Raw genomic sequence first — 27,880 nt, forward strand, 5'->3', positions numbered from 1 at the left:
TGGAGGACAAGTTGAAGGAATTAAAGGGACTTCACCTATTTTTGTGACTTTGTTGCTTTTGTATCCCACCCTGGGTCATCACATTAGATTTATATACCGCTTCACAGTGCTTTACAGCCCTCTCTCAGCGTTTTATAGAGTCAGCATATTGCCCCCAACAACAATCTGGGTCCTCATAGAAAGATCTTGCTTGTAGTTAAATTTTCTAAGAATATCTAATTTACTTCTAATTAAGCTAATTTACTTCTAATTAAGCTTTTATTTTAAGAATAAAAGTAGTTTCCTAAAATGGTTGAGGGTAAGTTCTGTGCAATATACAAAATAAATACATAGCTTGTACCATATTTACATAATATTTAATGATCTTGTTTGTACATTGTAAACAGAATAATTCCAGGAACAGTGGAATTTTTTCACAAATAGCAAACTCAGGTGATGAGCACTAAAAAGATTGGAGCCAAAACAAGGCAGCTGATAAGACAGGTAGATAGGCATATTCTGGAGAATTTTTCTGAAGTACAAACATATGTAAAACCGATAAAGGCATGGTGAAATAAATGCTCTCCAGAATGGTGGTTGCTTTTGGAAGAGAAAATTTAGGTTGAGGATAGGGGCATGAACTACCATTAGAAAGTGTGGAGATACTTCAATATTTTGGTATGTTTTATGCATATTGTCAGGTCTTGCCATTTCTCCTTACTATTTGAGTATGCTTTGTTTTTGCTGCTCCTTTTGAGGGTCCAAATATTGATTAGATCTGTATTAAAATCTTTTACATTGTTTCACTCTTCTAGAAAAAAAAAGTTATAAACCTAATCTAATAATAAGTCAGTACATTAAACAAACATTTTCTCTTTAGGAATGAGTTATTATCGTTCATCAAAAAATTGCGGGTGAGTTTGGAGTTAAAGATTATAAATGTGTTAAAGCAGGGGTGTCAAACTGGGTTTCTTCAAGAGCCGGTTCACCATTGTAGTTTTCCGCGGACTGACTGGAGGAGGGGGGAAGATGGGACGGATGCCTCCTGCAGCACCCAGCCGGCCAAAACAGGGCACCTCCCACACCCCATTTTGGCCAGCAGAGTGCTGCAGGAGGCCATTCCAGGCCAAAAACTGGGTGTGCACCCCCCACGCCCCATTTTGGCTGCCAGAGGCATCACCAGCCAGGCCTTTGCTATTTCCAGGCCGGCTCCTCAGGCCAGATTTTAAGCACCGCGTGGGCCAGATGTGGCCCGTGGGCCTTGAGTTTATGTTAAAGCATAAAAGCCTGTTTCTACTGAACAGGGATCCCTGCTGGGTATAGTCAGACTACACTAACCATAAGTTAGTGGCGACTACACTGATGTGACCAAAACTTTGCCTGTTTCCTATGTGTGTCACCATAACATCATGTCTATTTTTGGGGTTTATCCCATGAACACCCTATTGCTAATAAGGACGCTAAACAAAAATATTCTAATTAAGAAAGTGATTTTCATACTATACTTGTCAGAAACATTTTTTGACATATTAACAACGGGAATAAGTTGTCCTATTGCTGAGTGGCAGGACTGGGATATGAGTCTGATTTCATCAATTATACGGCCTTCTAAAGCAGGGGTCGCCAACCTTTTGGACCTCAGGGACCACCAAATTCATAATTTTAAATCCTGGGGACCATAGACCCTGGGAAAATCCCAAAGAAAGTCTGCAGGAAAATTCCCCACCCAATTTTCCTACCGATCAATCATTCTTTATTTGGGATCGCAGGATACCGTCTCCAGCTCTGTTCTCAGGGGAAGAGAGAGAGAGAGAATTTTGGCTTCATGCAAAGTAAGCAGCAGAAGCAGCAGAAGTCTTTCTTTCTCTCCCCCAAATTCTGCCAGAAATGAGTCTTTGCCGGCACAATCTCTTGGAGCTGGATGCCTTGCAAGGTCCCAAAGACTCATTTCTGGCGGAGTTTGGGGGAGAGAAAGAAAGACTTTTGCTGCTTCCCTTGTGTGCAGACAAAAGCAGAAGAAGAAAAAAGCAGAAAGAAGCAGCCCGGTGGCCAGGCGAGGCACATGGGGTGAGTGGGGCAAGTCCCACCCCCGCCCTTTCCCCCCCTCTCACTACCTCGTGTTGTTTGCAATGCAAGCGACACAAGCCTTGTGGCCATGTGGGCAGCATAGCCTTGTGTTCCTGCGCAGCCTGGATTAATTGCTTTGGGGGTGACATTTCTCTGCGGACCACCAGTGGTCCCCGGCCCACTGGTTGGCGACCACTGTTCTAAAGGACATCATTTTCATTGCTAATGAGTTAATACAAAATATTTTAAAATATAGTTACTGTAACTTGTCTTCAGATTTGAGAAATGTGAAAATTGATTTAAAACAATTTCTATAAAAAGGACCCCAGCAAATTGTACGCAGTATTGTATCCAAGATAACTTTTAGAGAATTATTTGGGAGCAAATTAAGGTAGTTAAGTCTAGTGGGGCATGAAGATAAACCACTATAAACCTAAATCAATATAGGTAGTCCTCATTTAACAACAGTAATTGGGACTGGCAACTCTATTGCTGAGTGACATCATATGACTTACAGTGCAGTTTGGGTTATTGTTGTTAAGTGCATCTCGCACTATTGTTAGGACAACATCATGTGACCACCATTTGCAACCCCCTGTTTGCTGCCCCACTGACTTTGTAAGAAGCTGGCAATGAAGGTCCCAAAAGATAATCACAGGAGCTGGTTGTCTTATTCGGCACCGACATAACTTCAAATGGTCACTGAACATGTTAAATGAGGGCTATCTGCATGGCAAAAATTTGCCTAGAAAATCTGAACTTCATGGGAAAAGGCTGTTATTTTATATAAGCTCATGTTTTCTCAATGTTTTAATAGGAACCTGTGGTTTTGACAACAATATTATCCTTGTTTGTCAAGCTTCATAACAATCATGTAAGTGCAGTATTCTCTTTTATCATAAATCATCCTCTGTGCTTTTTGAATTCTCTTACTTATTTTATCTTGACTGTATGTGTGTCTATATAATATTTTTCCTTTTTTTTAGGAATTAATTGTGAATAATGTCACAGCAGAGTATATTTCCATTTGGCCATCATCTTTTCCTAAGTAAGGAATTTTGTTTGTCCAACTCTATTTATAAATACAACGAAATGTATTTTTGTTTCTTCAGATCTGTACAAGTTATTTCTTCGCTCAGAGCCCCATGTAAAGCTCCATTGGTCATTTCAGATTAACAGAGAAACTTTTTCTATCTCAATGGGGCTGTCATAAAGAAATACATTTAGAGTGCAATCATTTCCATAACCAATAGAAAACAGAAAAGGAAGTTTATGTATGTAGCAGTGAAGGGGCCAATTTTTGTCTAGAACTCTGTCCTTTAAGTGTAACATTACTAAACAGGACATGGAGGAGTACATAGAATTATTTAAATATTTTTATTAAAACAGATTTTAACCACATCATAGTTTTAAATACAATTCCTAATAATTATGTTTTCCAATTTCAGCTTTCAGTCGTCAGTAGATTTTGAAGCAGTAGCTGTCACCGTCAAAGAACTAGTCAGCTATGTACTCACTATAAATTCAAACAATCATTTCTGGTTGATCACTCAGGCAGATATTTATTTTGGTAAGTAGAGTTAAACCTGTTTCTGTCCATTTTTATATATAAGTTTTGCAGTATATCAGCATGTATGTATGTATGTATGTATGTATGTATGTATGTATGTTTTCTTAAGTTTTCACGGTTACTTACATGTATGGTATTCAGCTTTGTTCGGTATTTTCCCACGTCATTATAGTTGTGCTTTTAAAGTTGTAGACATGTTTGGCAGAATGTCATCTGCCATCATCAGGCTTCTGTAGTGTTGGTCTGTGAGTCAGACTTTCACAGCCGTTTCTGTTTTATGTGAAAGTCTGTGAAAGTCTGACTCACAGACGAACACTATACAGAAGCCTAATGATGGCAGATAAGATTCTGCAACGTGCTACAGCTTTAAAAGCACAACTATAATGACGGGAAAATACCCGAACAAGCTTGAATACCATACATATAAATACCCACGAAAACTTAACATATATATATATATATATATATATATATATATATATGTATGTATGTATGTATGTATGTATGTATGTATGTATGTATGTATGTGGTGGTAGCATCTTGTGTAGCCCTCGTGGGTGTGGGTCTGGTGTCATTCTTCATGTTAGGTACTCGTTTGTTAATGAGGGCGGGTTTCCAAATGGCTGGTAGGCGGGAGGTATCATCTTGTTTATTCATGCTGTGTGGGCGTTTTGATGCTACCACCACACTTCCACGTAGAAAGCAGACTCACACCCACACAGATGATGATACACGACCACGGACCAGAAGCCGTACCGCAGCTGCATCACTACCCGCTTCAAACCCCTCCGACCCATACATGAAGCGAACGGACGCCCACCATGAAGATGTGGCATGACCACAAATGCGAAGCCAAACAACAGGATCACAGCTCACCAGCTCAAATCCCCCAGCAACTAAGACTAACCTAAGCACAACCAAGCCCCCATCTGAACAGAACACACCCCCAGCCAATCAGAACACAGCCAACCCCCACCCAATCAGAACACAGCCAAGCCCCCACCCAGTCAAGCCGCACTCCCACTGGCAGTTAAAAGAAAAACAGCTGCAAGCTCACATTACTCCAAGAAGCACAAAGCCGAAGACACAAGCCTGAAGATGACGAATGAGATTTCGTCGAAACGTCGCCAAAATACTTCCAATTTTACGCGGGAGAAAACCCAATATATATATACACACACACACACTGTTTTATATATATATAGGATTGGGCCAATCTAACGTCTGGGAGAGGTGATGTTCCAAAGGGAAGGTGCCACAACATTTTGGTGCAAGGACAGTGTCACTTAGAGGCCAAGGCTGAAAACTTTATTTCTTTTACTTTTGTCAGGATATTTTGCCTTAATTTGTCCATCTTAGTCAAACATTGTTGGTAGAGAGGACAGTGTAACTAACTTGTAAAATCCGGCCTAATTCACAACAAATGTTAAGCTGTTGTGTAATGCATCTTGGGGTTAGCATGATGAGCCATATCATTATGCATAAATTGGGTCATTGTGGATTATTTAACAAATCTGGAAGTTAAAAATCTTTAACTTCGTGTTACATGTGAATATGACCACTAGATGAAATCATTAACTTTTTTTGTCTTCTCCATCTCTAATGTAGCAACTAATCAATACTCTGCTGCACTTCACTACTATCTTCAGGCAGGAGCAGTGTGCTCAGATTTCTTCACTAAGATGGTGCCACCTGATGTATACACTGATCAGGTGAGTGATGAGTTTAGGTAGCAGTATGCAAGGAATATAGACACACACACACACACACACACACACACAGAGGTCTCTGATGATCTGGGCTGCTCTACAATACAAGCTTTGTATTAAAGTGGACCATTGATTAAAGTTCAGCATTCTAAACATGGGCACTTCAAATTCCTTATTTTATGACATTTTTATCATCTCTCCTACTGCAGTGAACTTAGAATAAAGTGCATTATTTGGAATTGCTCATTCAATGACATTTCCCCATATATATCAAAATTACAGTATGAACACTTCCCCTCCCTCCACCATACTTTTTCCTATCTTTATTTCACTTCCAGCCCATCCATTAGACATCCTTAAATCACCTTAGTTGTATTAGTGCTATAATAGCCATTTCACCTTGAGAGCAATCGGCCAGGTTCAGGATGCATCAGATCTGACTTGCTTTGATGCTTGTTAGTAGCACAATCAGGTGATCGATGGGAGAACAAGAACAGCCCAGTGTCCATTGGCTACTTCATGCTGGGGCAGATAGGTCCTTTCCCCTCTAGGGTTAATCTGACCTGCAGAGGTGTTCTAGGAATGTTCTGGAGGTCAGACATTTCTCTTTCAATGTACACTTGAATGTATTCCAGGCTTTGATTGTTGATATTACATAATAAACCCAGCAAGTATTGATAATTAATTAGAAGGCTTAATATTTAGCAACCTGGCACTGTACAGTGTATCTTTCTGTCATCTTGAGCCTTTTAGTACCAGCAGTATATTAAGCTGTTTTATATTCAGATGTGATACAGATTCTTCAATACTTTTGGCATTTCCAGAAGTTGGGTATCCACAGTAATTCTAACTAGACTAGAAGCCAAGATAATAATGGAACAATTTATAGCAAGTAGAGTCAATGGAACATTGGTAGATGTGTTTGGTTTCAAAGAGGTTGTTTTTGCTTATGCTATCAGTAGTGAAGCAGAAAACAATTGTTAAGCAATATAACTTGTATTCATTGTTTTCCATTTAGGTAGCTGTACCAGGTAAATGGATAAGTTGTAGTTTCTTTAATTTGCATATTTCTCTATAGGTGATTAAACGAATGATAAAATGCTGTTCTCTTCTCAATTGCCATACACAGGTAAGAATATATATCATCTATTAATTGGGAAAATTGTGAAGAGAGAAATACTACCAAAACAGGCCTGTACTGCATTCATCTGGAGTGCAGTATTATTGTATGAATCATGATAAGTTATATATTAGCAAATCATTATTCTTCCAGGTAGCAATTTTGTGCCAGTTTCTTCGAGAGGTAGATTATAAAACTGCATTTAAAGCACTTCAGGAGCAAAACAGGTAAACCAGAGTTTCGTTTACCAAATAAACACATATAAATGGCATAAAAATAACTGAAACCCTGTTTTTCAGCCATGATGCTATGGATTCTTATTATGACTATATATGGGATATTACTATCTTGGAATACTTGACATGTATCCTTTTATTTTAAAAAGCTGCGTGGGATTGATTTGCAACCAGAATGGCTTTAGTAATTGGCTATTAGTTAAACTGGTAATGGTAATTGAATTTATAAGTGTAGCAGGGAGATAGCACAAAATAAGGAAATCCTTTCTCTATTTAAAAAAAGCTACATTTTAAAAGATTAGGACCTTGACCTTGCTCATTTTGCCAGAGGAAGAATTAGGCTCACAGAAGGTGCAAGGAAACTGTTTCTAATAAGAATTTAGATGACTGTTTCCTGGAATTTCCTAAACAGTGTTTCAGATCTTCATCACAAGCGAGGCGAAACAGACAAGAAACAGATAGCCGTAAGTTCTTACAGTTTCTTATATTGAAAGGAATTTCTAAGGTATTGCAGTAGTCTGTGTGTGAAACCATTACATTAAAAAAATCACCCTTTTCCCCCCATTGACAAAATCTGTGAATAAGAATTTACTAACCTAAGTTTTTGTTGATGTTTGGACACATAGATTAAAGCTATTGGGCAGACCGAACTGAATTCTAGCAACCCAGAAGAAGTACTTCAACTTGCTGCTCAACGACGAAAAAAGAAGTTTCTTCAAGCAATGGCAAAGCTTTACTTTTAAAAACTTACTTTCCTTTGCAATATAAGGAGAAGAAAAGTGTCCATTTCAAGATATTTCAACACTTTATTTAACATGAGCATTTTTTATAATACATATTTATAAACATACTGTGGTATTGTCCTATTTATAAAACATAAAATCCCTCATTTTTCACAATACAGAATTAGATTAGCTGTATATTGCATGTGGAAAAATAGATGCAAGTTGTAATGAAGAATGGCCTACTATTCAGCATGTAAGCTCTCCTTTGCATTCAAGCTGTCCTTATTGCAATCCAGTCTTTGTTTCTCTTGCATTGTAGTCAGCTAGTTTATAGAATATATAGTAGCACTTCATGAGGAAAGAGGTAGGATATGGCAGCTGTTCACTGAAGATGTTCCAGTTTAAGTGGAAAATTCTTAAACTGCTTCTTTACCTCTAAAAGTAAAGTTTTTCAGTCTTTGTATTCCCTATTCATGCTTTATTATATTAAGGCAGTTTGTTACCATTCCTTAGTTACACTAATAAGTGTATGGCAGTAGGCACATTGGCTTAGTAACCTTAGGTTAAAAAGGTTAATATAAAGGCTTTTATTTTGTGGCTGCACTGATGTGCAAGCTGAAAAGTGACTCACTTTGTTGAGTCCATAGATTCAGATTTCCTCACTCAGGTCAGAATAATGTTTTATCCTATGCAAAACCAGCATACACCAATAGAAAATTGGCGAAACAGTTCTATTAAATTCACAAATAACTAAATTTGACCAATTCATTTGCATCTGTTAAAAAAAATAAAAGTTTCTTAAGACAGCTTTAAGTTAAAAATCCATAGTTAATTATGAATTTAGTTAATCAGAAGAAATCCAATTTCTCTAGGCCTTGTTGGGCTTCAAATGTCAAAGATCCAGGCCAGCTGCATGTGAACGTCCTTCAGTTGCATCCTGATAGTCTTCTCAGCCACATCATGTGTGAAAACTCTGTGTTTATTCAGTCTTAACAAAGATCCCAGTCTTTGCACACAGAGTTTTCACTTTTCAGAGCTCTTTGGAGGAGTTATTATTCCTCCCGTAGATACCGGTGATAGCTGACTGGGTACCGCTACTTCATAGTTTATTTCATCCTATCCAATAAAAAGAACAAATTATTGTGATGAAAGGGGCGTGGGGAAATCTTCCTAGCCTCTTTGTGTCACTTCTTTGGAAAGGTGAAATAATCACTCTGCAAGGTATGTTGGGCCAAAAGGGAGTGAGTGGTCCAAAGTCACGTGAGAGCTTCTGCGGCCGAGACTTTAACCTGGGTCTCATTGGATTTTGGCCAACATTTTCACAACACCACCACACTGGCTTTCACATATCTCAGAGTTATTATAAGCTGCCTATTGATGATCATTCCTTAAAAAAAATAAATTCATATCATGGTAGTCAAATTATTAAGTCACCATTTAGGCATTATTAAGTCAGCAGCTAGTTTAAAATTCATAACTCTAGCCAAATCATTGCATGCTTTGTCAGCAGCTGGACCTGAATCTGGAAGTCTCCACAGATGATCGTATGGTCTTAACATTTTCTGCTGACAACCCTTTTGTTCATGACTAGTTCAACTACTGTTCTTTAGATTTCAGGTACTCCTCACCCCAGTGTTCTAGGCCTTGTCCAGACCATGGTAGATGATTTTTGCCATCTTAGAACCATAGGAAAACGCATACTACTAGCGAATAACTACATTAGTTAGGAAAGATATAAAGTATTCTAATTCCAAGAAAGTATAAACACAATGGAAGACCAAACACATTAAAGAGGGAAAATTCATTCTTACCAACATATCCAAATAATTTGTATGGGTTTGTATGTTGTGTCTATCTTCCACTGCAATTTTCTTGAAATTTTTCAATTTCACTGGTATTTTTTTTGCTACTTTGAAAAATGGTTCCATCCACTCAACGCATTCTGCAATATTAGCCCAATCCAATCCTAAAAACAAAGTGAAACAATTTATTGTAGCGACCTGAAATATTTGACATCTGTTATATATATATACTAATGTCTCAAAGCCTCCTGTTTATGTTTTACTTCTGTTAACTTGCAAGGCTGGAAGACGCTTTTGCATTGCTCTTACACAGAAGCATCTTAGTCACTATAAGTGCAGGTCAGTGTTGCTTCAGAGTCGTCTTTTAGCAATCTCCACCCACCAATATCTAGCCTGCCAACACATCAAAAAAAATTCTTTATTTCTTTATACTGAGAGCATATGCACCAAAGACAAATTCCTTGTGTGTCCAATCACACTTGGCCAATAAAGAATTCTATTCTAAATTTTTGCATATTGGTGAGCAGAGCAAGGAGACTATCCAAGAGAACAAAGAGGACAAAAGAATGGAAAATAGATAGCTATATAGCCATATTTCCCCCTCATTCTTTACATTATTTTCTCCATTGAATGTTCAAGACAAAAGAGAGAGAAAACAAAGCAACAGAAGAATAGATATTTTTTAAAAAGAGAGGCACAGAATCTCATTGTATGATTCCCCAATTCATACTAACAATATTTTAATCATGCCTAAAATAGAAATGAAAATTGGCCATGGAAATCATAGAAGAAATCTATTACTTTAATGTGTGGCTGAAAAAGGAGGAAATAGAGGATGAAAATAAGGTGGATGAGGCAAGGCCCCAGAAAGCAGGAAGTCTCGGGATGAAAAAAAGTATTGAATTGAAAATTTAGATGCCATTTCTTTAGAACAGAGGTGTCAAACTCACGTCATCATGTAACATATTGCAACTTTTTCCCCCTTTGCTAAACCCAGCATGGGCATGACCAGCACATGACACATCTGGACCACGGGCTGCGAGTTTGACATTCATCACTTTTATGGTCATGTCATGGATATGCCAAATTTATTAAACATTGTACCCTTCAATGTCTTATGGCAGTTGCAGACTCACATACATTAACTTCCAAAAATGAAAAGAAAAACACAATTATTCATAGTTTACCATACCTGAAGCCTTCTTTACTACTAGTTCTGAGGTATGATAGCAGAGGGCAGCAGCTGCCAATATCCTATATTGGAAATCCAGAGAATTGACATCTAGAATACAGAGATCTAAAAGCTGTGGAATGACATACATATCATTAGAAAGAACTTTACAAATACAACAATGCATCAACTGTTGCTCAATATAAGCTCAGTATAAAATCTACAGTATCTTTCCCACAATTCTTATATTAGAAAAACTCAGATTTACTGTTTCATTAGATCTGCATCTGATACATAGCCTATATTTGTGCTGTGGGTCTGCCTCCCAATCAAGCGTTAATTTCTCATGCAAAGCTGATGGTAATTGTCTTTTTATACATTGACGCTGAGCACCAGACAGCAGCTCATTGTGGCTGAGGACTTTCATGCTTCAAAGTCCAGTCAAGTGGCTGTTTTGCTTTCCCACCTAGAGTAGTCTGCAATTTGATTGGAGGCTTAGATTTTCTATCCACTTATCTATTCTCTTAGTTTTTAGTAGATCTATCTAGATTTAGTTTATTGAATTAAATAAATTATGAATCTGCATTAAGTTGAAACCTACTGTATATGAGGGCTACCTCAAGGTTAAACAGATTTCAGACTATCAGGTCTTCTCTGCTCTTTGATTGAGATCCAGAGACCAAGGTATAAATGTAGAATTAAGGTATTTTGAGCCAAAAGTTTTATTTTTAATATCTTAACTAAATTAGTGTAAAGCTGTCTCCCAGCTTTCTTCTTTTGGATAGGGAACTATTCGCTTTTACTATGAAGTCGTATATTTGTATATCTGATGCAAATCAAACAAAAAAATCTACCTGTAAATATTTTATATAGCTTTGAATTACAATTATAGCTGGTTTAATAAATGGAGATTAACAGGTGATGCTATCTTTCTTTGTCACATTCCAAAGAAAGTTAAAACTGATTCTTTTTTGCATCTACACTACAAGAATTCAATATGCTATGCATTTAAAAATATTTTACAACTGCTGACTGCTGTAAAATCTCTTTAAGATTTAGAATACAGTTTTAAGAAAAATTAGGCCTTTAAAATAATTCCAAAAAAGCAACATTTCTTATCCCCAGAGAACAACGCATTAGAGGTCATACAATGAAAGGAGAGGTGCAAATGGAAAAGAAACATGGTTAACTTCATAGACAAGAGCATAAAACAATTCCATATTATGGCTTCCTGTCCTACATTCCTAATGCTATCTAGAATGACAATAGTTTTACTGTCAGTAATATCAGTTGTTCTCGCAGCTTTACACGCCATGCATGCAAAAAAAAGAAACCTACCTGTGCTATTTCAATAAATTTGTCCTGAGAATATTGAGGTAGCAGCACTTTGGGAGCATCCTTCACTGCATCCACTTGAAGATAAAGATTCAGCCAGGAGATTACTGTCACTGGGCACAACTCCCACTTAAGAGCCTACATATATTAAAACATGTTTATAGGGCTGTCTATTGCAGTGGTTTAGCTTTCAAATTGTGTGATATCTGCAGCAGATATTGTCCAAGTAAATAAGCTTTCGTTATTTTAGTCTCACAAGGAGCAGAAGAGGTAGCATTCTTTATTATGTCATTGATAAATAAGTTCTTATTTTCATATTTGACAGCATGCTAATTTTTCAATGTGTAGTGTCAGTGGAAGGGATGACCTTTCAAATCAAAGCATTTTACATAGGTCAACTGTACAACACAAAATTCTAGAACAACTGATATCTACATGAGACCTCCAAAGTCTCCAGATTCCCCCTGAAATTTACCACAGATTTAAAATTGAACATGAGACCATGAGAAAATTATTAAATATATGGGGATTTAACTACGGTATGTTAATTAAATGTATATTCAGTTAAAGCACACAATCAACTGGTTCATTCATTTATTTGTCTGAACCTCAGAGACATTTAGGACCATGACTATTTGAGTAGAATTCTACTCAAAAGCTAAGGGCATCTCTCAGCCTGAAAAAAAAAATGGTAATTTCTGTCAAGTCCTACTCCGGAAATAATCCATTAAAGGGATCCCATTCTGAACAAGCCAAATAAACGGTCCTGTGATAAGAGTAATGTGAATAATCTCAAAAGCAAAAGTTGTTCCAGCTTCATATACTCCTTTAATATAGCTACCAAGCATGAGCAATTCCTAGACCTCACTCTTCTTTATCTCAATAACACAGTTAAATTTTCTTCCATCAACTATTAGGCTGGAAAAAATAACTATGCTTAAAATAACTCATTTTTCTTTTAAAGAGGATGTTTCCCAGCTGATTAGTAATATCCAACTTTAAGACAAGAAGACATAGCATTCATAAAGCAGTATTTAAAAGCAGTTCAGATTAAGACGTTGGTAAATTAATTCCTAGTATATCAGTTCCAGAAAGAAGAGCTCAAATAGTTAGCATCCCAGTTTTGTTACCTTTAGTATAATTAATTCCATCCTTATAATGTCATCTTCACTGCAAGCACCATCAGTAACATAGGCAAACTCCTGCAGTTTAGGAGCATATATCTCCTTTAAAAAAGAAAAAATAGTGTTAAAACAGACTTTGCAGAACTGATTATCATAGTTTTCTAGATCCCTAGACAGTATAAATATATAGTTTAGTTTTATAGCTTGGAAGCTCAATTCAATTACTGATTTTTTTTTAAATTTCCCATAGGAAACATAATTGTCTACATAGATACAATCTATTATGTAAAATAGCAGTGCTCCTATGCAATTCCAGCTGTGTCAGAAATCCATTGGTAATTCTCCTGTCTCTGGTTCAAAACTTTCCTAACCTTGCAAATAAAAAAAAATCAATCTACAAATAACTATCGGCTATGCTAGGATATCTATTCCTAAACTGTACCAGCTTTCCAAATCTCTAGAAATCTCCATTATTTAACTTAAATGAGTGTCCATATACTGAGTAAAATGACATGGCAACATGTTTCACATGCATTATCTTTCCAAATGAAAAAAAAAGGAATTAGCAGGACATCTTAAAAGCTGACCATATGTGCTGTTTTTAGTGAGTTTAGGTCAAAAATATTCCTACAGTCTATGAAAGGGGAATCATTTGGATATTTTCAGGAAGTTTTCTGAAATACTTTTTCTTTCAGAAAAGACTATTTTATCTTATCTCAAACACAGATGGGAACCCCTTAATTCTACCCCAATACTAAGTATAACCAAGTAGCTATAGTAATGTATCGCATGCCTCTACTTACCTCAAGCTTGGAAGCAATGAACAGGGTTGTGATTCCTATAAGCTGAAGCATGGTTTTATTTATGTCCTTCTGAGTCAGCATGAATCTATCAAAAAAGTCTTGGGCCAAATAGAATGTTTCTCTATGAAGTGTGTATACTTCACATACCTGTAATGAAATGCAAAGCAAATAACATTTTGAATGGTAAAATTTTCATTTTGATATTATATGCCCTTAATTTTAAATAAAAGTTAATAAGGTAGAAAAATATTTTTGCTTGATTTTGTTCTAATAATTCTTCACATGTAAAATAAGCATATCTGGGGTTGGAACCATACCATAAGCCTTCCATGTTGTCATTACAGTGCCTTTTCTGTTGCCTTGGTGTATGTGTGTAACATAAAATCCTATATATGCAGGTTTGATTCCTCAATCACACAATGACTTCTGATATATGAAACATTTAAAGTTGCAAGTTTGCAAGTATTTTATAGATGACTTGCTGATGCATGTAGTTTAAGGAGACAAGTCTAGCAAACAGGTGGGTGAAGTTTGTAAAACATCTTTCTTTCTTGCTACTTTCTTGAACAAGGCTGATACCTTTCAGATTTGATAGTAAAATCCACCTTTCTCTTTTAATATTATTTACTGAAGTTCTAGAAGTAATGTTAAATCCTTAATTTAAAACTGGTGCTTTAACTTAAGGGAAATAAGCATTTTAAAAGGAAACAAATTAAATGCTTAAGATTCTTGGACACTATGATATTCCCTCTGTGTTGTTTTACAATCTTATTTCAATACTTACCTCTAGAAGCCAATCCAGTAGGACTGATCTCATATGTGGCTGTAGATTTGAGTGTAGCGATGTGAAATGCTTGCAGTGAGAATATTTGCTTTCTTTTTTGAGAATGTTGAACCAAACATCTCCAGAACTTCCCCAACTAAAATCAAAATAATAACATTTCAGATAAAAGAAAAAATAAACATGCAAATTTGCTTTGGCACAAGTATTTGATTCTGAAACTAAATGCTTCTGTTTGGTGAACCCAATTTATTATTTTTAATTTCTAAAACAAAACGTATTTTAACAGTGATTCTGTTAAATGCTGTGAAATTGTCATATTTTTATTTATTGCATTTCCTAGTTGTTTTTCAATATTACATTTATATTTTCAATATGAAAACAAAAAACAGAATAATAAACAACAGACAGTTCACTTCAGACAAAACTGTAACAGAAGTTTGTTATGTGCAAAAGAAGCAGAAAACAAAATATAGCATGAACAAGATCAAAACACATATTCTATGCAAAGCTGTAGCTTAGCCTGGACTTTTTAGAATTTATATTCCTAAATTCTACTGTCTGCTTAAAAAATAGGATGTTTATTACACAGCAATCAACCAAAATGAATTCCATATTTTAAAAATCAGTTAGCTGTTTTATTTACACCTGAAGCCTCAGCCCAAAAATACTCACATTAGTCATGAGCACAAAACAAATTACTTTATGACAATTTCATACTTTAGCAGAGGAGAGGTCACAAGAAGAGATGTTTTATTTGCTGTATATGAGCTCAGAGCTCCCATTTTCCCTCTCAAAATTGGTGTGTGGTAGAAAACTGTACAACAACCATATTGAGGAAATGCATTTCTTATTTTCAAGTGTTGTTTCTGGAATGAAAGATCTTCAAGTAACTACAATCAGGTAGTTTTCTCCTGGCAAGTAGTCAATTGGATTCCAAATTGCACTTGTCCATTAAGATTTGAGATTTTAGCATTAACTCTGAAAATATGTAGAGTGCTTAGACTAAAACCAAAACATTTGAAACAGCTGCACTGATGGGTTCTTTATTATGTTCCATATATCACTGAAGCCAAGCTAAGTGTGGCCCTTTATATACCCTCTTTAACAATAGTAATGCAAGGAACACATTCTGTCTCCCCAGCTCTGCATTGAACCACGTGTGCTAGCCAAAACACTGCTGCTTCCAAGCATGGTTTATCAATCTCTCTGAATTATTAGGGACACTGTCCAAATGCAGAATGAGATTACTTCAAGCCTATTTAAGGAAACTACTGTATCTATGTAATTTATACATCTTTCTTTTAGATAGCACATTTAATGCTTAGGTACAGTTTAACCATAGTTGTGCATGAGGCTTTCTGAAGGGATATCCCATTTTCTCCATTGATATATCAATACATAGCAATATTTTTAATTAGTTTCAGCACATCTAGCTTACCTCAGATCCGGTAAAGGTGATGGATTTATAAATAGATTTCTAAACCTGTATTTTTTGAATCTGGAGAAGTCTGTGGTTGTACTTTCTTTGTGTGGAGTTTCTATTATTATGCAAGGGGAGACACCGCCTGATATTGTGGATGGCCAACAGCTCTAAAAATAAGATAATAATACAGCTCTCAGATACCACTAGCTTTTGACAAACAGTGATGTCTTCATATCACCATTGAAAAACACATTTTTAATATAGATTTATGTCATTCATGTGATGTTATCAGCACATACTCATTTTAACTAAGCAATTATATTCTAGGAACTAAAATGCAATGTTTCCTTAGTGAAAAATGGTCTTATAAATAAATTATAACATTAAAAGCATGCCTTTATACATGTTTATTAAAACTAGATTCTGCCAATACAGGAGTGAATAAAAATTTCCCCTTATATTGAATCTACATATACTTTCTGAATTACCACATTCTGAAGAACGGAATCCAATTATATTTCAAAGCAGTATTATGCAGATCAACCATACCTTAATTTCATATTGATATCCCACATTTTCTTCATCTATCTTGGAGTCCTTTGTAAAACAAACAAAAATCATTAATACCTAAGCAGCAATGAACTAATATCCACTTCTTCAGATTCATCAAGAGCTTCTCAAACAATTGGGACCCAGGACAAAAACAATAAGACTTTGCATGGCTTGGTTTTCAAAATATTTATCAGATTCTGATACCTATTCAACTTTTTTTCATGATTATTAAACACCTGTACATACACTTTCTTTAAAAGAAAATACAATAATTTAATTTTTTTTTTAACAATCAAGCAAGGTCAATTGCATATATTTAACAGGTAAAGGGGATTCTGGTGTTTGTTATCAAATATTTCCACCAGATGTATGAATACAGCTACTGCTGTATACTTGAGGTTTCCCTGGCAAGTGTCACCCGAAAGTAAAATTGGGCGAATGGAAAAGGCAGGTTCAGGCCATAGTTAAGGTGTCAGATTTTATTCAAGACATGCACTCAAGGTCCCACTCAATCAAATTTCATGTGTGTGTTTGGAACAATCAATCTTCGCAAACTACCCTGCAGGATTTTTGAGGTGGAGCTTAGAACAGATCTCCATCTAAGCTAACATGATTTCTCAGGAAAAAAATAGGTATAAATGCACTAATGAATTGGACCTTTAGTATTTGTAAATCTATAGCATATGCGTGAGATGCTAATACCACATACATATATACATACATACACACACACACATACATACACAAATATGCATATGCACACACAGGGACTTAAGTCAGTTGCATCCAAAGGAGCATGATTCTTTTGTCAAAAGGATGAAAGCAGCATTGCAACATTGTGCTGCAAGCGTTGCCTCATTTTTATATATGCACATCACAGGCAATCCTGTTTTTGTCATTCTTCCCTTACCCTTGGTCTGCCCTACAGATTCCACTGTATTGAATTATTCACTAGCCTTTGTATAAGGCCACCCAGTTCATACATAAGCTTTTTTCCTATATATGACTCTTAAAATTCCAACCCACCTGGATAGATTTCCTTTTTCTGTTTTGAAGTGACAATGGAACCTGCAGTTCTTCTGGACACGTGACCTGGCATGGCTGATGCAGTTTAGCTTGCAAACGGCTACTGCAGAAGGGAAAGATATTTTATTCCATCAGAGACATAGAAGAGTGCACTGCTTTACCTGCATTGTATGTTATAAAAGTGATTATTACCTTCGCCTGGACATCTTATTTGAAATTCCAGATTATTTCCCTGCAAATAACAGAAGATTAGAAGTTAATTCAAAGCCACAATTTCACCACTAAACACTAGCTTGTAAAAATTCCGGCTTTCAGTTACTTATTCTGAAAAAGTGCTTCACTAGTTGTGCCCCACTAGTTGGAGAACTCGTCTCTATGTGTGCATGTGAGCTGCATACTCCACCAAGACTTGCTACAGTAACATAAAGGTCAACAAAGGACCAATGTACAAATGTGTAGCACATCCAAATGCTCCACAGAAAGGCAGGTTCCTGTTCCTCCTGAAAAGCCTGGGCTTGGAAAAGAAAATTCATTGGGCAAATTGCCCAAACCAATCTTGTTTCATCCTGGAAAAAATCTGCATGCGTGAATCAGGTGAATTGAATTGGGAGACTGGCACACTGTCTCAACCTAAGATAACAGATTTCTCTAAACCAGCATTTCTCAACCATAGCAGCTTGAAGATGTACGGACTTCAGCTCCCAGAATTATTGGCTGAGGAATTCTGGGAGTTTAAGTCCACATATTTTCAAGCTGCCAAGGTTGAGAAACACTAGTCTAACCCCTTAGAAGTAAAGGTTACCTTTCCATTTTTGCAAACATCTAGTCAATTTCAGGTTCCCCTACTTCTGTTTATTGCCTCACAGTAGCCATTTTGTACTATATTTAAAGATCCTCTTGAGGCACCTTCTGTTTCTTTTCTCGAAAGCAACTACAACTACAGTATTATAGCCCTGTACAGTATTTGTTACAATGAAGTGAGAACTTTATAATCCAATGTTAAGCAATACAGATACAGAGGATATACTGAAAATCTTAGCAGTTTGAGAACTAGCACAACTGTACCTTCATTAGAGGCCGGTTTTGTACCTGAAACTTTTCTAGGCACAGATACACAGACCGACTACTGTAGAACTCCTAGCCTTTTATTTTATCCATTATTATGGTAGCTCCTTATGACTACAAACAGATACATTGTGGTTTCTCTTGTTGGGGAAACCAAAAACAAAAACAAAATTTCAATACCCTTCCCTTCTTTCTGCTGGGCGGGAAGGGGCCTGATCTTGTCCTATAGCCTTTTTGAGCTCTTCAAATGCCCCCGTGTCTCCGCTCTTAACAACCCCGCGCCAATTTGCAGAGAGCGGGTAAGTGAAGAAGGCGGCAAGAGCAGCAACGCCTGGTTCTCCGAGCGTCCTCCCAATGTCCACCCGGGTCCCGATTGTCGCCACTCTTAACCCGCTGGCGTGGGGTGCTGAGTCCGGGGAGGGGGGGGGGCGATGCAAGTAAAAGGGAGGAGAAGTGGGGTGCAATAACGCCTTGCTAAATTAACAAGGGGGAGGGGAGGTCACAAGCGGGAACCGGGGATGGGGTGGAAACACCCCTTTAAACAAGAGTCACACAAGAGACCAGGAAACCTTTCCCGCCTTCAGTTACTTCTTCGTGGAGTGGGGGGGTGAGGGAGCGCTTCATTGGTCGCACCCCGATAGTCGAAGAGAGACTTTTGACACAAGAGCTCCAAGGGGACCCTAGGAACCCCGATTCCTCCCCACTCTTTGCATTAAGGTTTCCCTCCAAATGGAGCCAGTCCGGACACCCATTTACCTCCCCCACTCCAGGACGACACCGATCAAGAGCCGGTCTTTGGACCCCCGGGCAAATACTTGGGGGGGGCGGGATGTGGGGGGGGGGGTATTTTGGAGGACAAACGAGCCCCCCCCTCCCCAAACTGGCTCTCTCTCCCGCCTTCTGGTGAGAAAGCGCCTTCCACCTCCGCGCATGCCCGGCACCCCATCTGGATTTTGGGGGAGGGGGGGAGTGAAGGGTAAGTGCTGGGGCAGCCCGGGAAATGAACGGGCGGGATCCCCCACCCATCCCCAATCCACCCTCTTGCAACGCGGGAGGGAGTCCGGGTCTCTCCCTCCAAAAATATCCGGCACTCCCAGCCAAGGCAGGCCGATCGAGCCGGGTCTCTTGCCTTAGGATATCTTCCCCCCCTACGCTGGAGGCTCATGGCTCCCCACTTCGGATAAGGCTAGACACCCCTCTCCAGACCCAGCACCCCCAAAACCGCCTCTTCCCATGCCCGGGATTCCCTCCGGGCTGGAAGGTGGGGGGAGGGGGATAGAGATATGACACCACCCAGAAGAGCAGCCCTTTTTCCATCCGAGGGCAGGCACCCTCTCTCCCGCCACGACACCCTCCGAGCTGACCTCCCCGAGGTCGGATGGGCTGGGGATCCCCGTCCTTTCGCCCTCCCCGCCTCAATTCTCCCTCCAAAATGCAAGTCGGCGAGCTGGCGGGCGGGCATCCCGCCTTCTGGCTTCCTTCCCCCTGGCGAGAAGCCTCGCGCCTCGGCCCCGCTGCCAATCGACCAGGGTATCCCACCCCCGTGGCCCCCTAAAGACCCCCTCAGAATCTTGGGGCGCAGTTCCCCCCGAAAGCATCTCCACAGCCGCTCCCCACTCAGCGCTCCCTCGCGTGCCAGAGGAAAACCGGGGTGGGGTGGGGAGCCCGGGCAGGGCAGCCCCCTCCACTCCGGCGCCCCCTCGGGCATCCTTCCCCCACCCTCCCCGCCGGAGCCCCCACGCACCGCACCTCAGCTGCTTCAGCCGCGCAGAAACTGAACTGTTCTCAGCTGGCGCCGGCGCCAAGGCTCTATATGGGCCCCGTCTGCGCATGCGCCAGCGCGGCTCCCGGCTCGTCCCTCCTGTCCGCGCCTGCGGTTCCCGGGCTGCGGATTCTCCCGCCCGCCTGCTCCTCCGGGCGCTTCAACCCGCATCCAGGGCCGGGGGTTACCTCCGCGAGAGAAGGCCGATCCCCTTCAGCCCGGCAACGAGAGCCCCGCTTAGTCTGGGGCTGCTGTTCCCCTCCCTTTGCAGGTGGAGGGAAGGAAGACTTTGAAAGCCGCTCCTCAAACCCGGCGCCACGGCGGTGGGGTTTGCCTTCTTTCCTGCACCCGCTCGGCGCGCTTCGCAGGAAGAAGCGCCAGCCGGAGCTGCTCTGCTCCGGGCTGCTTCATTCTAGCTCCACCAACCCGGCGATGGCGCAATAGCGCGGCGTTCAGTCCCTGCCGGCGGCCAAGCGCGTCCTCCCTTCCCCTTCCAGTCCCGCCAAATGTGCTTCGCTGACATCACCGCTTCGAGCGGCTCCCTGCAGGGCTGACCTCCCTCGGTTCGCCAGCAGCGGCGGCGGCGGGGTGAGGATCTGTCTCTCCCTGGAAATAGCCCGAGAGGCGCCGGGTTTGTACCCGGGGAATTAGCCCACAAGGGATAAAACGAAGCCCCTTGTCCAACGCGCTTGCCCGAGGTAAGGCCCGCGCGTCCTCTTCTCAAGGTCTTTCCTCGTTCCCACGTGCGAGATATTACGGGTTCCTCCCCGCCGGTCCCAACCCGCCTTAAGGCCATTAGACGCAGCCGCGCCCCGGGGAGCCCGCGGAACCCGACGCTCCCCGGGTTTGTTTGGCGCTCTGTCGCCGCCCCTGGGCGGAATCAAGCGGCGCGCCCCAGCCAATGAGAAGGGAGGGAATCTCGGCAACGTGGAGTTGTCAGCAGAATGTAAACACAGCCGGTTTGAAGGGTGACTGAGGAAAAGGAAGCGCCGCTCGGCCTCCAGCACGGGGACTGCAGCCACGGCTTCTCTAAACGGGAAGGGAGGCTGTTGCAGTGTTTCTTCGGAAAAAGCATTGCAAAACTTTGTACCTTTGAAGACTGTTGGATTTTCAACTCAACTCGTTAAGAAGAGAGAAATTCCAAAATTCAAGCCTAAGGTTCCTCTTCTGGAAGAATTCGTCCCTATCAGAAGGAAATTGTCAGGAGGTGCAAAAGGAAACCAAGGCCACTCCGCTTCTTCCTTAAAGCCCAATTCCTACTCTGCACTTCTGCTCAGCCAACCCAGAGGGATTAACGGGGTTTGTTCCCAACAAAAGTTTAGTTTAGTTTACTTTATTGTCATTGCACCTTGTACAACAAAATTAAATAACACCTTCAATGTACATTATGACCAGGGCTGGGATTCTACTGGTTCTGTTCACTTCTGTAGAACCGGTTGCTCTGAAGAGCAGCAAACAGCATCCATAGAACCGGCTCTATGTCTACTGCTGCTGTTTTGGGCCACCCGCCCACCCAGGCTCTTACCTGACCTTTATTTCCTGCGTTTTCAACTGCAGCTGCTTTGCCGCGACACAGCTGCGATTGAAAAAGCAGGAAAAAAGGGCCTTTTCCAACCACTGCACACTTGCACACAGCACTGCTCAGCTGTCCGGGCATCTCAGCAGGTTGTAAATTGCACTTGCGTGACTTGTGCATGCATGCGCCATGCAAAGCAACAGAACCGATAGTTATGGGTCGGATCGCATCCCTGACTATGACTATGAAATTAAACACAAACACACATCCTTCAATTCAATGTACAGAATGTGAAAGATGTATTTATTTTCATAGTCATAATGTATACTGAAGATGGCATTTAATTTCATTGTACGAAGTGCAATGACAATAAAGTAAATTAAACTAAACTTTCCTTGGGAACAAGGCCCATTAAACCTGCTGGGTGAACAGAAGTGTAGGAGTTGGGCTTTAAGGAAGAAGTGGAGGGGCCTTGGTTTCCTTTGGCACCTCCTGACAATTTTCTTCTGATAGGGAAGAATTCCTCCAGAAGAGGAATCTTAGGCTTGAATTTTGGAATTTATCTCTTATTAATGAGTTGACTTAAAAATCCAACAGTCTTAATTACCCCCCCCCCCAACACACACACACCCTGTTAGAGTGCAACTAACTAGTCAGGGGTCTGCGACCTTAAACACTTAAAGAGCCATTTGGACCCATTTCCCACAGAAAACACTGGGAGCCAATAATTTAACAATCGGTGTGACTGGGTGGGTGTGGCCAACTCCACGTCACTCACTCCCACCCAGTCACTTCCTGCTGTGGAATAGGGATTGAGTCTCCATCCCCCACCATCACCCTTACCTTCTTAGGCCAGGCGAGGAGTGACAGGGAGGGGAGGGGTCAGCCAGTGGTGGGATCAGCCAACGGACCCACAGCAGAGGGCCGAAAGAGCCACTGCAGGTTGCAGACCCCTGAACTAGTCCATTCTCCTGGCAGATGCTCCTTGCCCTTCACCCCTTCACTGATGGTGAGCCTTGGTTCTGTCTCTGAGTACCACACTGCTCCAGAACAGTATGAGAAATTGAAGGGAGACAGAATCTCCACTGCCTCAGAGCAGCAGGGAAATGTTTGCTTTTGTGAATCTTAGGCTGTGTGTATAACACGAGGTGTGTGTATAACACGAGGAGGGGTATTCTAGGCTAATAACCACTATAAAACCTGAAATGGATGACACCTAGAATGGATGAGCCATCATGTTAATCATCTCGATATAAACGTGTGTGTGTGTGTGTGTGTGTGTGTGTAAAAGATTTAATCTGGATATGACTGAATTGATAGAAAATATAGTCCCTTTTTTGCATAAAGATGAAATGTTTATTGCTTATGTCAGCTGACATAGATGGTGTGAACTCTTTTTAACAGTGGTCCAATAAATCCTTTTGTCAAATAAATATTCAGCTTCAATCTAAAGATATTTGTTTGAGAGAGATGCCAGATTAACTCTTGGTAAATGGTAATTTTTTTCTTCTGTGCAGTTCTATTTTGCAGATGAGTATCATCTGTGTCTTTCATTTTCCTGTTATTTTTGTACTTTCTAATTGCTGGCAGTTTACTCGCACCCTTGTTCAATATTTTTTTTAGATAGTCAGCTGTCAAACATGATGGCAGCACATCTCCAGTTTCAGTACAATATAAGCATATGACTGATCTGTCAAACTAGTGGTTACACTTACATATTTTTTTTAAAAAGCTTCAGTTTGAATTTCATGCACATTTTCCTGCAATCTACTCCATTGCAAAAATATGCCTTCCAAAGTCATAATGAAAGCAAAATCCCAAAAGTAAAAGTGATCAAAGCCTGCAATGGCTTGACAAAAAGCACTGGCACATTTAAAGGCTAATTGATTAACACTAGGTTGGCAAAAGAACTTCAAAGTAGAAATTACATTGCAGAACCAGTTGAAACAGTCAGAAGCTGTTGTCTCCTTGGCAGTGTAGCATTGGTTGACCTATGTTGCTAGCACTCATCCTTCCAATGCCCAGGCCATTCAGCAGTAAGGACCTTCCAGGAGCTGCTTGGGTCATGCAACTTGTTACCTACAATTCAGCATCAGAAGAATCGACTGGCATTTGTTCAGAATAGTGTAAGCAGAGAAATGAGAAGGTCTGTTGGTATACTACCGAAGGCCAGTCTCTTGGCTTGACCGATGCTGAAGAATTCATCTGATTGTATGATGTACATCTGCTTGGTGGCAATGGTGGAAAGTCAACTGAGCTTCTGTGAGCTAGATAAAATGTGAGGAAAGGAAAATAAAGTGCCAAAGGGAAAGGTGGTAAAATGAATACGGTGAAGATCTGAAGAGTTCATTGATGGAACTGGCCAACAGATACATTCTCAAGGCAAGGTGGGGCTTGAAACTGGAAGATATCTCCTTCCACTAGAAGCAGTATAAAAAGGTTGTACAAGAAAATGTCTTTGAAATCATCAGGAGTCAAAGGAAAATGTATCTTATACTCAAATTTCAAATATTTTTTTGGGGGGGACAGGATGACAGTAATATTTTTCTGTTTTTCATAGATAAAATGTCAATTTATGTAGATATACATTGCATTAATGCTATTAGTCAGTGAGAGCAAACACCAGATTTCTATGCAGGTACCTTTGTATTGTTTTGGAGCAGGCAGAGTCTCTAATTTTAAAAAATCTGGGAGCATTTAAGTAAGTTCATTAATCAGTCAGTTAAGTTAGTGCCACTCTAGTACTTGTTGTCTCTCGGTTCCATCAACCGAGTCTTTTTCAACAGTTGCATTGCATTTTATATTTAACAAAGAGCTTTATCTGAAACGTCTTCCAGAAAAGGCTGCAGTTCTGTGCTACTTGAGCCTCAGTGATCAAGTGATGCTGTAACCAGGGTTTGCACTTGTACGTTATCTCAAAACATCCTTTTGGCAATAGCCCTGTATACGTTTACATGGAATTGCCATTTTCTAGGCAGCTCTTTCAGAAAACATATCTGCCTTATTTCTGAAAGGATGGCCTGTCCTCCTGCATCTCATCTCCCAAGGCCCCCTTGTAGCAATAGGATAGCTTGCTTACAAAAAGCAGCCCAAGTGCAGAATTGCCAATACACTGCAGTGTTAAAGTCATTGGAAATTTGCCTTGATAGTGAGCATAGAAGCAAGGGAAAAGATTAAACTATTTAGGGTAAATCTTGATTAGCTAGCAGTTCTTTGCAAGCTTGTTCGACCCACAAATGGGTAAACATACCTGTATGCAAAGTTTCTCTGTATTCAAGTAGATACAAAAACAATTTTTATTAAAAAATTTACAAATTTGATACACTTGAAACCAGATTCAGAAGAAATGGAAAACAAAAAGACTAAAAATCTCAAGTAGCTGAAGTAAAACCACTGGTTGACTATTGTAGTTCAGTGGTATTTGTCATCATTGATGTCTGTCTTGGACTTTTCTGGCCCTACAAAAATGGCAGAGATGAAACTTTCTCTATGCAAAGAACTGTTCTACAATTACATTTCCCTTACCTATTGCAATTTGTATCAGAATTCTCCTTAGACACAAAGACCACAGTTGGTGGGTATCTTGGGAGATCATTTGGTACCTCACTTGTCAGTGCAGAACCACTAAAGCAGAGGTGGTGTTCAGCAGGTTCTGACCAGTTCTGGAGAACCGGTAGTGGAAATTTTGAGTAGTCTGGAGAACTGGCAAATACCATTTCTGACTGGAGATTTTACAGTATCCTTCCCCTGCCATGCCCACCAAGCTATGCCACGCCCACCAAGCCACACCCACCGAACCGGTAGTAAAAAAAATTGAATCCCACCACTGCACTAAAGGAGGATTTTTCCATTCTTGTAACTTTATTGAAATCAACAGAAAGCTAGCAAGCGTTAAGAGTTTTGAAATTTGGGCTAAATCTAGAGATTAAAAATGTTTGAAATGTAACAAGGAACTTATGCCTGCTCCATTCCCACACATATTATCCCCACAGCATTCCAGTAAATCTCAATCTCTTTCTCTCTCTCCCTCCCTCTCCCTCTCTCCCTCTCTCTTACACACACACAAACAAAGAACTGATTAATATAGAGCAAACATTGGATTCTGAAAACTTTTATCAATTGGCCTTTTTATTGACTGTTTCTTCAGAGGACATTATGAAACAAAATACTTAAGTTATATAGTTGGGTTATTATGATTAATTTCCCTTTTTTTCCTGGAGACCCTTGAAACCTTTTTATTTCACCTGTTAGATTGCTAGCCTACAAAGCAGTGCAGAAAATTAGATGTGAAAATATCTGTGCCTCTAGCACAACTGGCAGAGTAGAGTGTTAATGTGATGAATTCACAGAAGAAATTGCCCTAGAACAGCAATGTAGACCAGCACTATGGCCCAAAGGAATCCAAACCATGACCAAATGGCACAGTGATGCTGTCGCCCAAAATATAACACACAAGGAATAGATGGGAGAGAAACTGATCTGAAACAAGGCTTTCATTACAAAATTCCTGGTTTGGCTATTCTTTGAGTGTAATAGAAAGCAACAATTCACATTGTTAATGTGTCCAAATACAGTCAGGCCAATATTTTACCATTAATATATCAACAGAAAACGGCCTATAAAGAAAGCTCAAAAGACACCAATTTCCCCAGGTAAGACTGAGTAATTCATGCAACATGTTAAACTGCCCAATGGACAAACACACTGGTATCCAACTTTTCTTTAGGCAGCAATCCAAGACATCTTCCTGAGAGGCCAGCATATACAGGAGAAGTTCTGTTAATGTAACATCACATGATAGGCCACAGCCAAAAGTTCCTGGACCATTTATTTGTTGGTGGATTTAGTGGTTTGGATGTGTTTAAGGAAGTGTACAACCATTGGGAGGTAAATGCTTCAATTCCATTGTATTGTTCAGCAAAAAACTAGCTACCAAAATTCAGCAGCTCGGCATAAAAGAGACCCCAAATGAGGCATGGTAGACATATGGCTAGAGACTGCTTACTCATAGCCTAGCACAGTACCATATGTAGACATAACCATAAAGTAACTGCTTTGGGTACAGTAACACTATGTGTCCTAAGCCTAATAAATTGGGACAGAGTGGAAAGTTCCTTCTAACCACTCTGTTTTTTTAAATATAGGAATATTATCTTTTTGTTCAAACACATTGAAATATGCAATCACTTGGCAAAACTTTTCTTCATAGGAATAGATCATTGTAAAAATGAATGAGAAATGAGTCCCATGCATTTTCAAAATGGAAAAAATGGAAAAACAATCAAATGAAATCCAATTAATTTCCATTTGTCATTCATTTTCAATTCTCCTACATTAGATTTCTATTCTGGACCACAGTTAATTGCTCACATGAGATACAAGTAAGGGAAGAAACAGGCTATACAATGAAACTGAAAACCTATCAAACTTGAGTAACTGGTTGAGTTTGAACAACTTTTTAAATGGTTTGTTAACCCACCCACCCCTTTTAATCCATCTGAAAAGTGACAGGTCTGATGTCCTGTTTTAACAAGGGCCTGTTTTATAGCATTTTGCGCTCATTCACCAATACCGGTATATAAAGGCAATACAGTGGGGTTGGTAAATGAATAAATTAATAAGGAGAAACAAAATGGTTAAGTTTTAAAAGAATGGAAAATCAAAAAAGTTTAAGCATTAGAATGGTATGAGAAAAATGTCCTTCCTTGCTCACCCACTGCAGTCAAAAAGTTTTTATCAAGCAACATGCCCTTGGTGGGGATCAGAACTGCAGATCATGATGGAGCAGAAAGACAGGCAACATTATTCCCTCCTTATGGGTCACAACTCGGACTCCGACAGTCCTTAGCTCCAGCCAACACGATCAAGGGCCAAAAACAACTATGAATCTGAAGTCTAACTCATTGCTTCTGAAGATGCCCCATTGCTCCTTGCTGTAGGCGAATCAATGAAGGAAATGGTACTATATCAAAACCAACTGACATTAGACAACAGGATTTCATAACATATTGCATTTTTCATTCCAGATCAAGAACTTGGTATAGAAACTATTCAAGCTCTGGTCATTTTGAGATGTTAAGTACTGTAACCTGCATATGGTATCAACAGGAC

General features: G+C 39.8%; 2 protein-coding genes across 4 annotated transcripts in view; one reads left to right on the top strand and one right to left on the bottom strand.

Annotated features, from left to right (window-relative positions):
* INTS8 (integrator complex subunit 8) overlaps window positions 1-7,529 on the top strand; it is a 25,022-nt gene extending 17,493 nt beyond the window's left edge. The window contains exons 19-28 of one of the 2 annotated variants that reach the window (XM_026690744.2): window positions 860-893; window positions 2,864-2,920; window positions 3,033-3,094; window positions 3,495-3,616; window positions 5,225-5,328; window positions 6,404-6,454; window positions 6,599-6,672; window positions 6,745-6,809; window positions 7,102-7,145; window positions 7,308-7,529. In XM_026690744.2, the coding sequence (XP_026546529.1) occupies window positions 860-893; window positions 2,864-2,920; window positions 3,033-3,094; window positions 3,495-3,616; window positions 5,225-5,328; window positions 6,404-6,454; window positions 6,599-6,672; window positions 6,745-6,809; window positions 7,102-7,145; window positions 7,308-7,424 (730 nt within the window). In that variant the 3' untranslated portion in view covers window positions 7,425-7,529. Of the gene's footprint in view, window positions 1-859; window positions 894-2,863; window positions 2,921-3,032; window positions 3,095-3,494; window positions 3,617-5,224; window positions 5,329-6,403; window positions 6,455-6,598; window positions 6,673-6,744; window positions 6,810-7,011; window positions 7,146-7,307 lie in introns of those variants that run through there. The other variant, XM_087962013.1, reaches the window with a different exon arrangement.
* CCNE2 (cyclin E2) lies at window positions 7,471-21,106 on the bottom strand. 2 transcript variants are annotated; one of them, XM_026690760.2, is made up of 12 exons: window positions 20,442-21,106; window positions 17,619-17,658; window positions 17,427-17,529; window positions 16,398-16,445; window positions 15,864-16,015; window positions 14,426-14,561; window positions 13,642-13,788; window positions 12,845-12,940; window positions 11,718-11,852; window positions 10,401-10,512; window positions 9,218-9,372; window positions 7,471-8,522 (listed from the first exon to the last, which is right to left on the bottom strand). In XM_026690760.2, the coding sequence occupies exons 2-12, from the start codon at window positions 17,630-17,632 to the stop codon at window positions 8,430-8,432; spliced, it is 1,191 nt and encodes a 396-aa protein (XP_026546545.1). In that variant the 5' UTR covers window positions 17,633-17,658; window positions 20,442-21,106; the 3' UTR covers window positions 7,471-8,429. The 2 variants fall into 2 exon arrangements, with proteins under 2 accessions (XP_026546545.1, XP_087818140.1); XM_087962014.1 differs by having other exon boundaries at window positions 20,241-20,724.
* Between the last annotated feature and the right edge of the window lie 6,774 nt (window positions 21,107-27,880).

The sequence above is a fragment of the Notechis scutatus genome, chromosome 3 (genome assembly GCF_049901735.1).
Source record: "Notechis scutatus isolate UNSWTSFEM ecotype Mainland chromosome 3, rNotScu1.2, whole genome shotgun sequence".
Classification (NCBI taxonomy): Eukaryota; Metazoa; Chordata; class Lepidosauria; order Squamata; family Elapidae; genus Notechis; species Notechis scutatus.

Excerpts from the sequence above, each read along its gene's own strand:
- CCNE2 (XM_026690760.2), bottom strand. Across the intron at positions 10,513-11,717 it reads AATTTATTGAAATAGCACAG|CTTTTAGATCTCTGTATTCT; the intron begins GTAGGTTTCTTT and ends GTCATTCCACAG. Across the intron at positions 8,523-9,217 it reads CAAATTATTTGGATATGTTG|GATGAAATAAACTATGAAGT; the intron begins GTAAGAATGAAT and ends TTTATTGGATAG.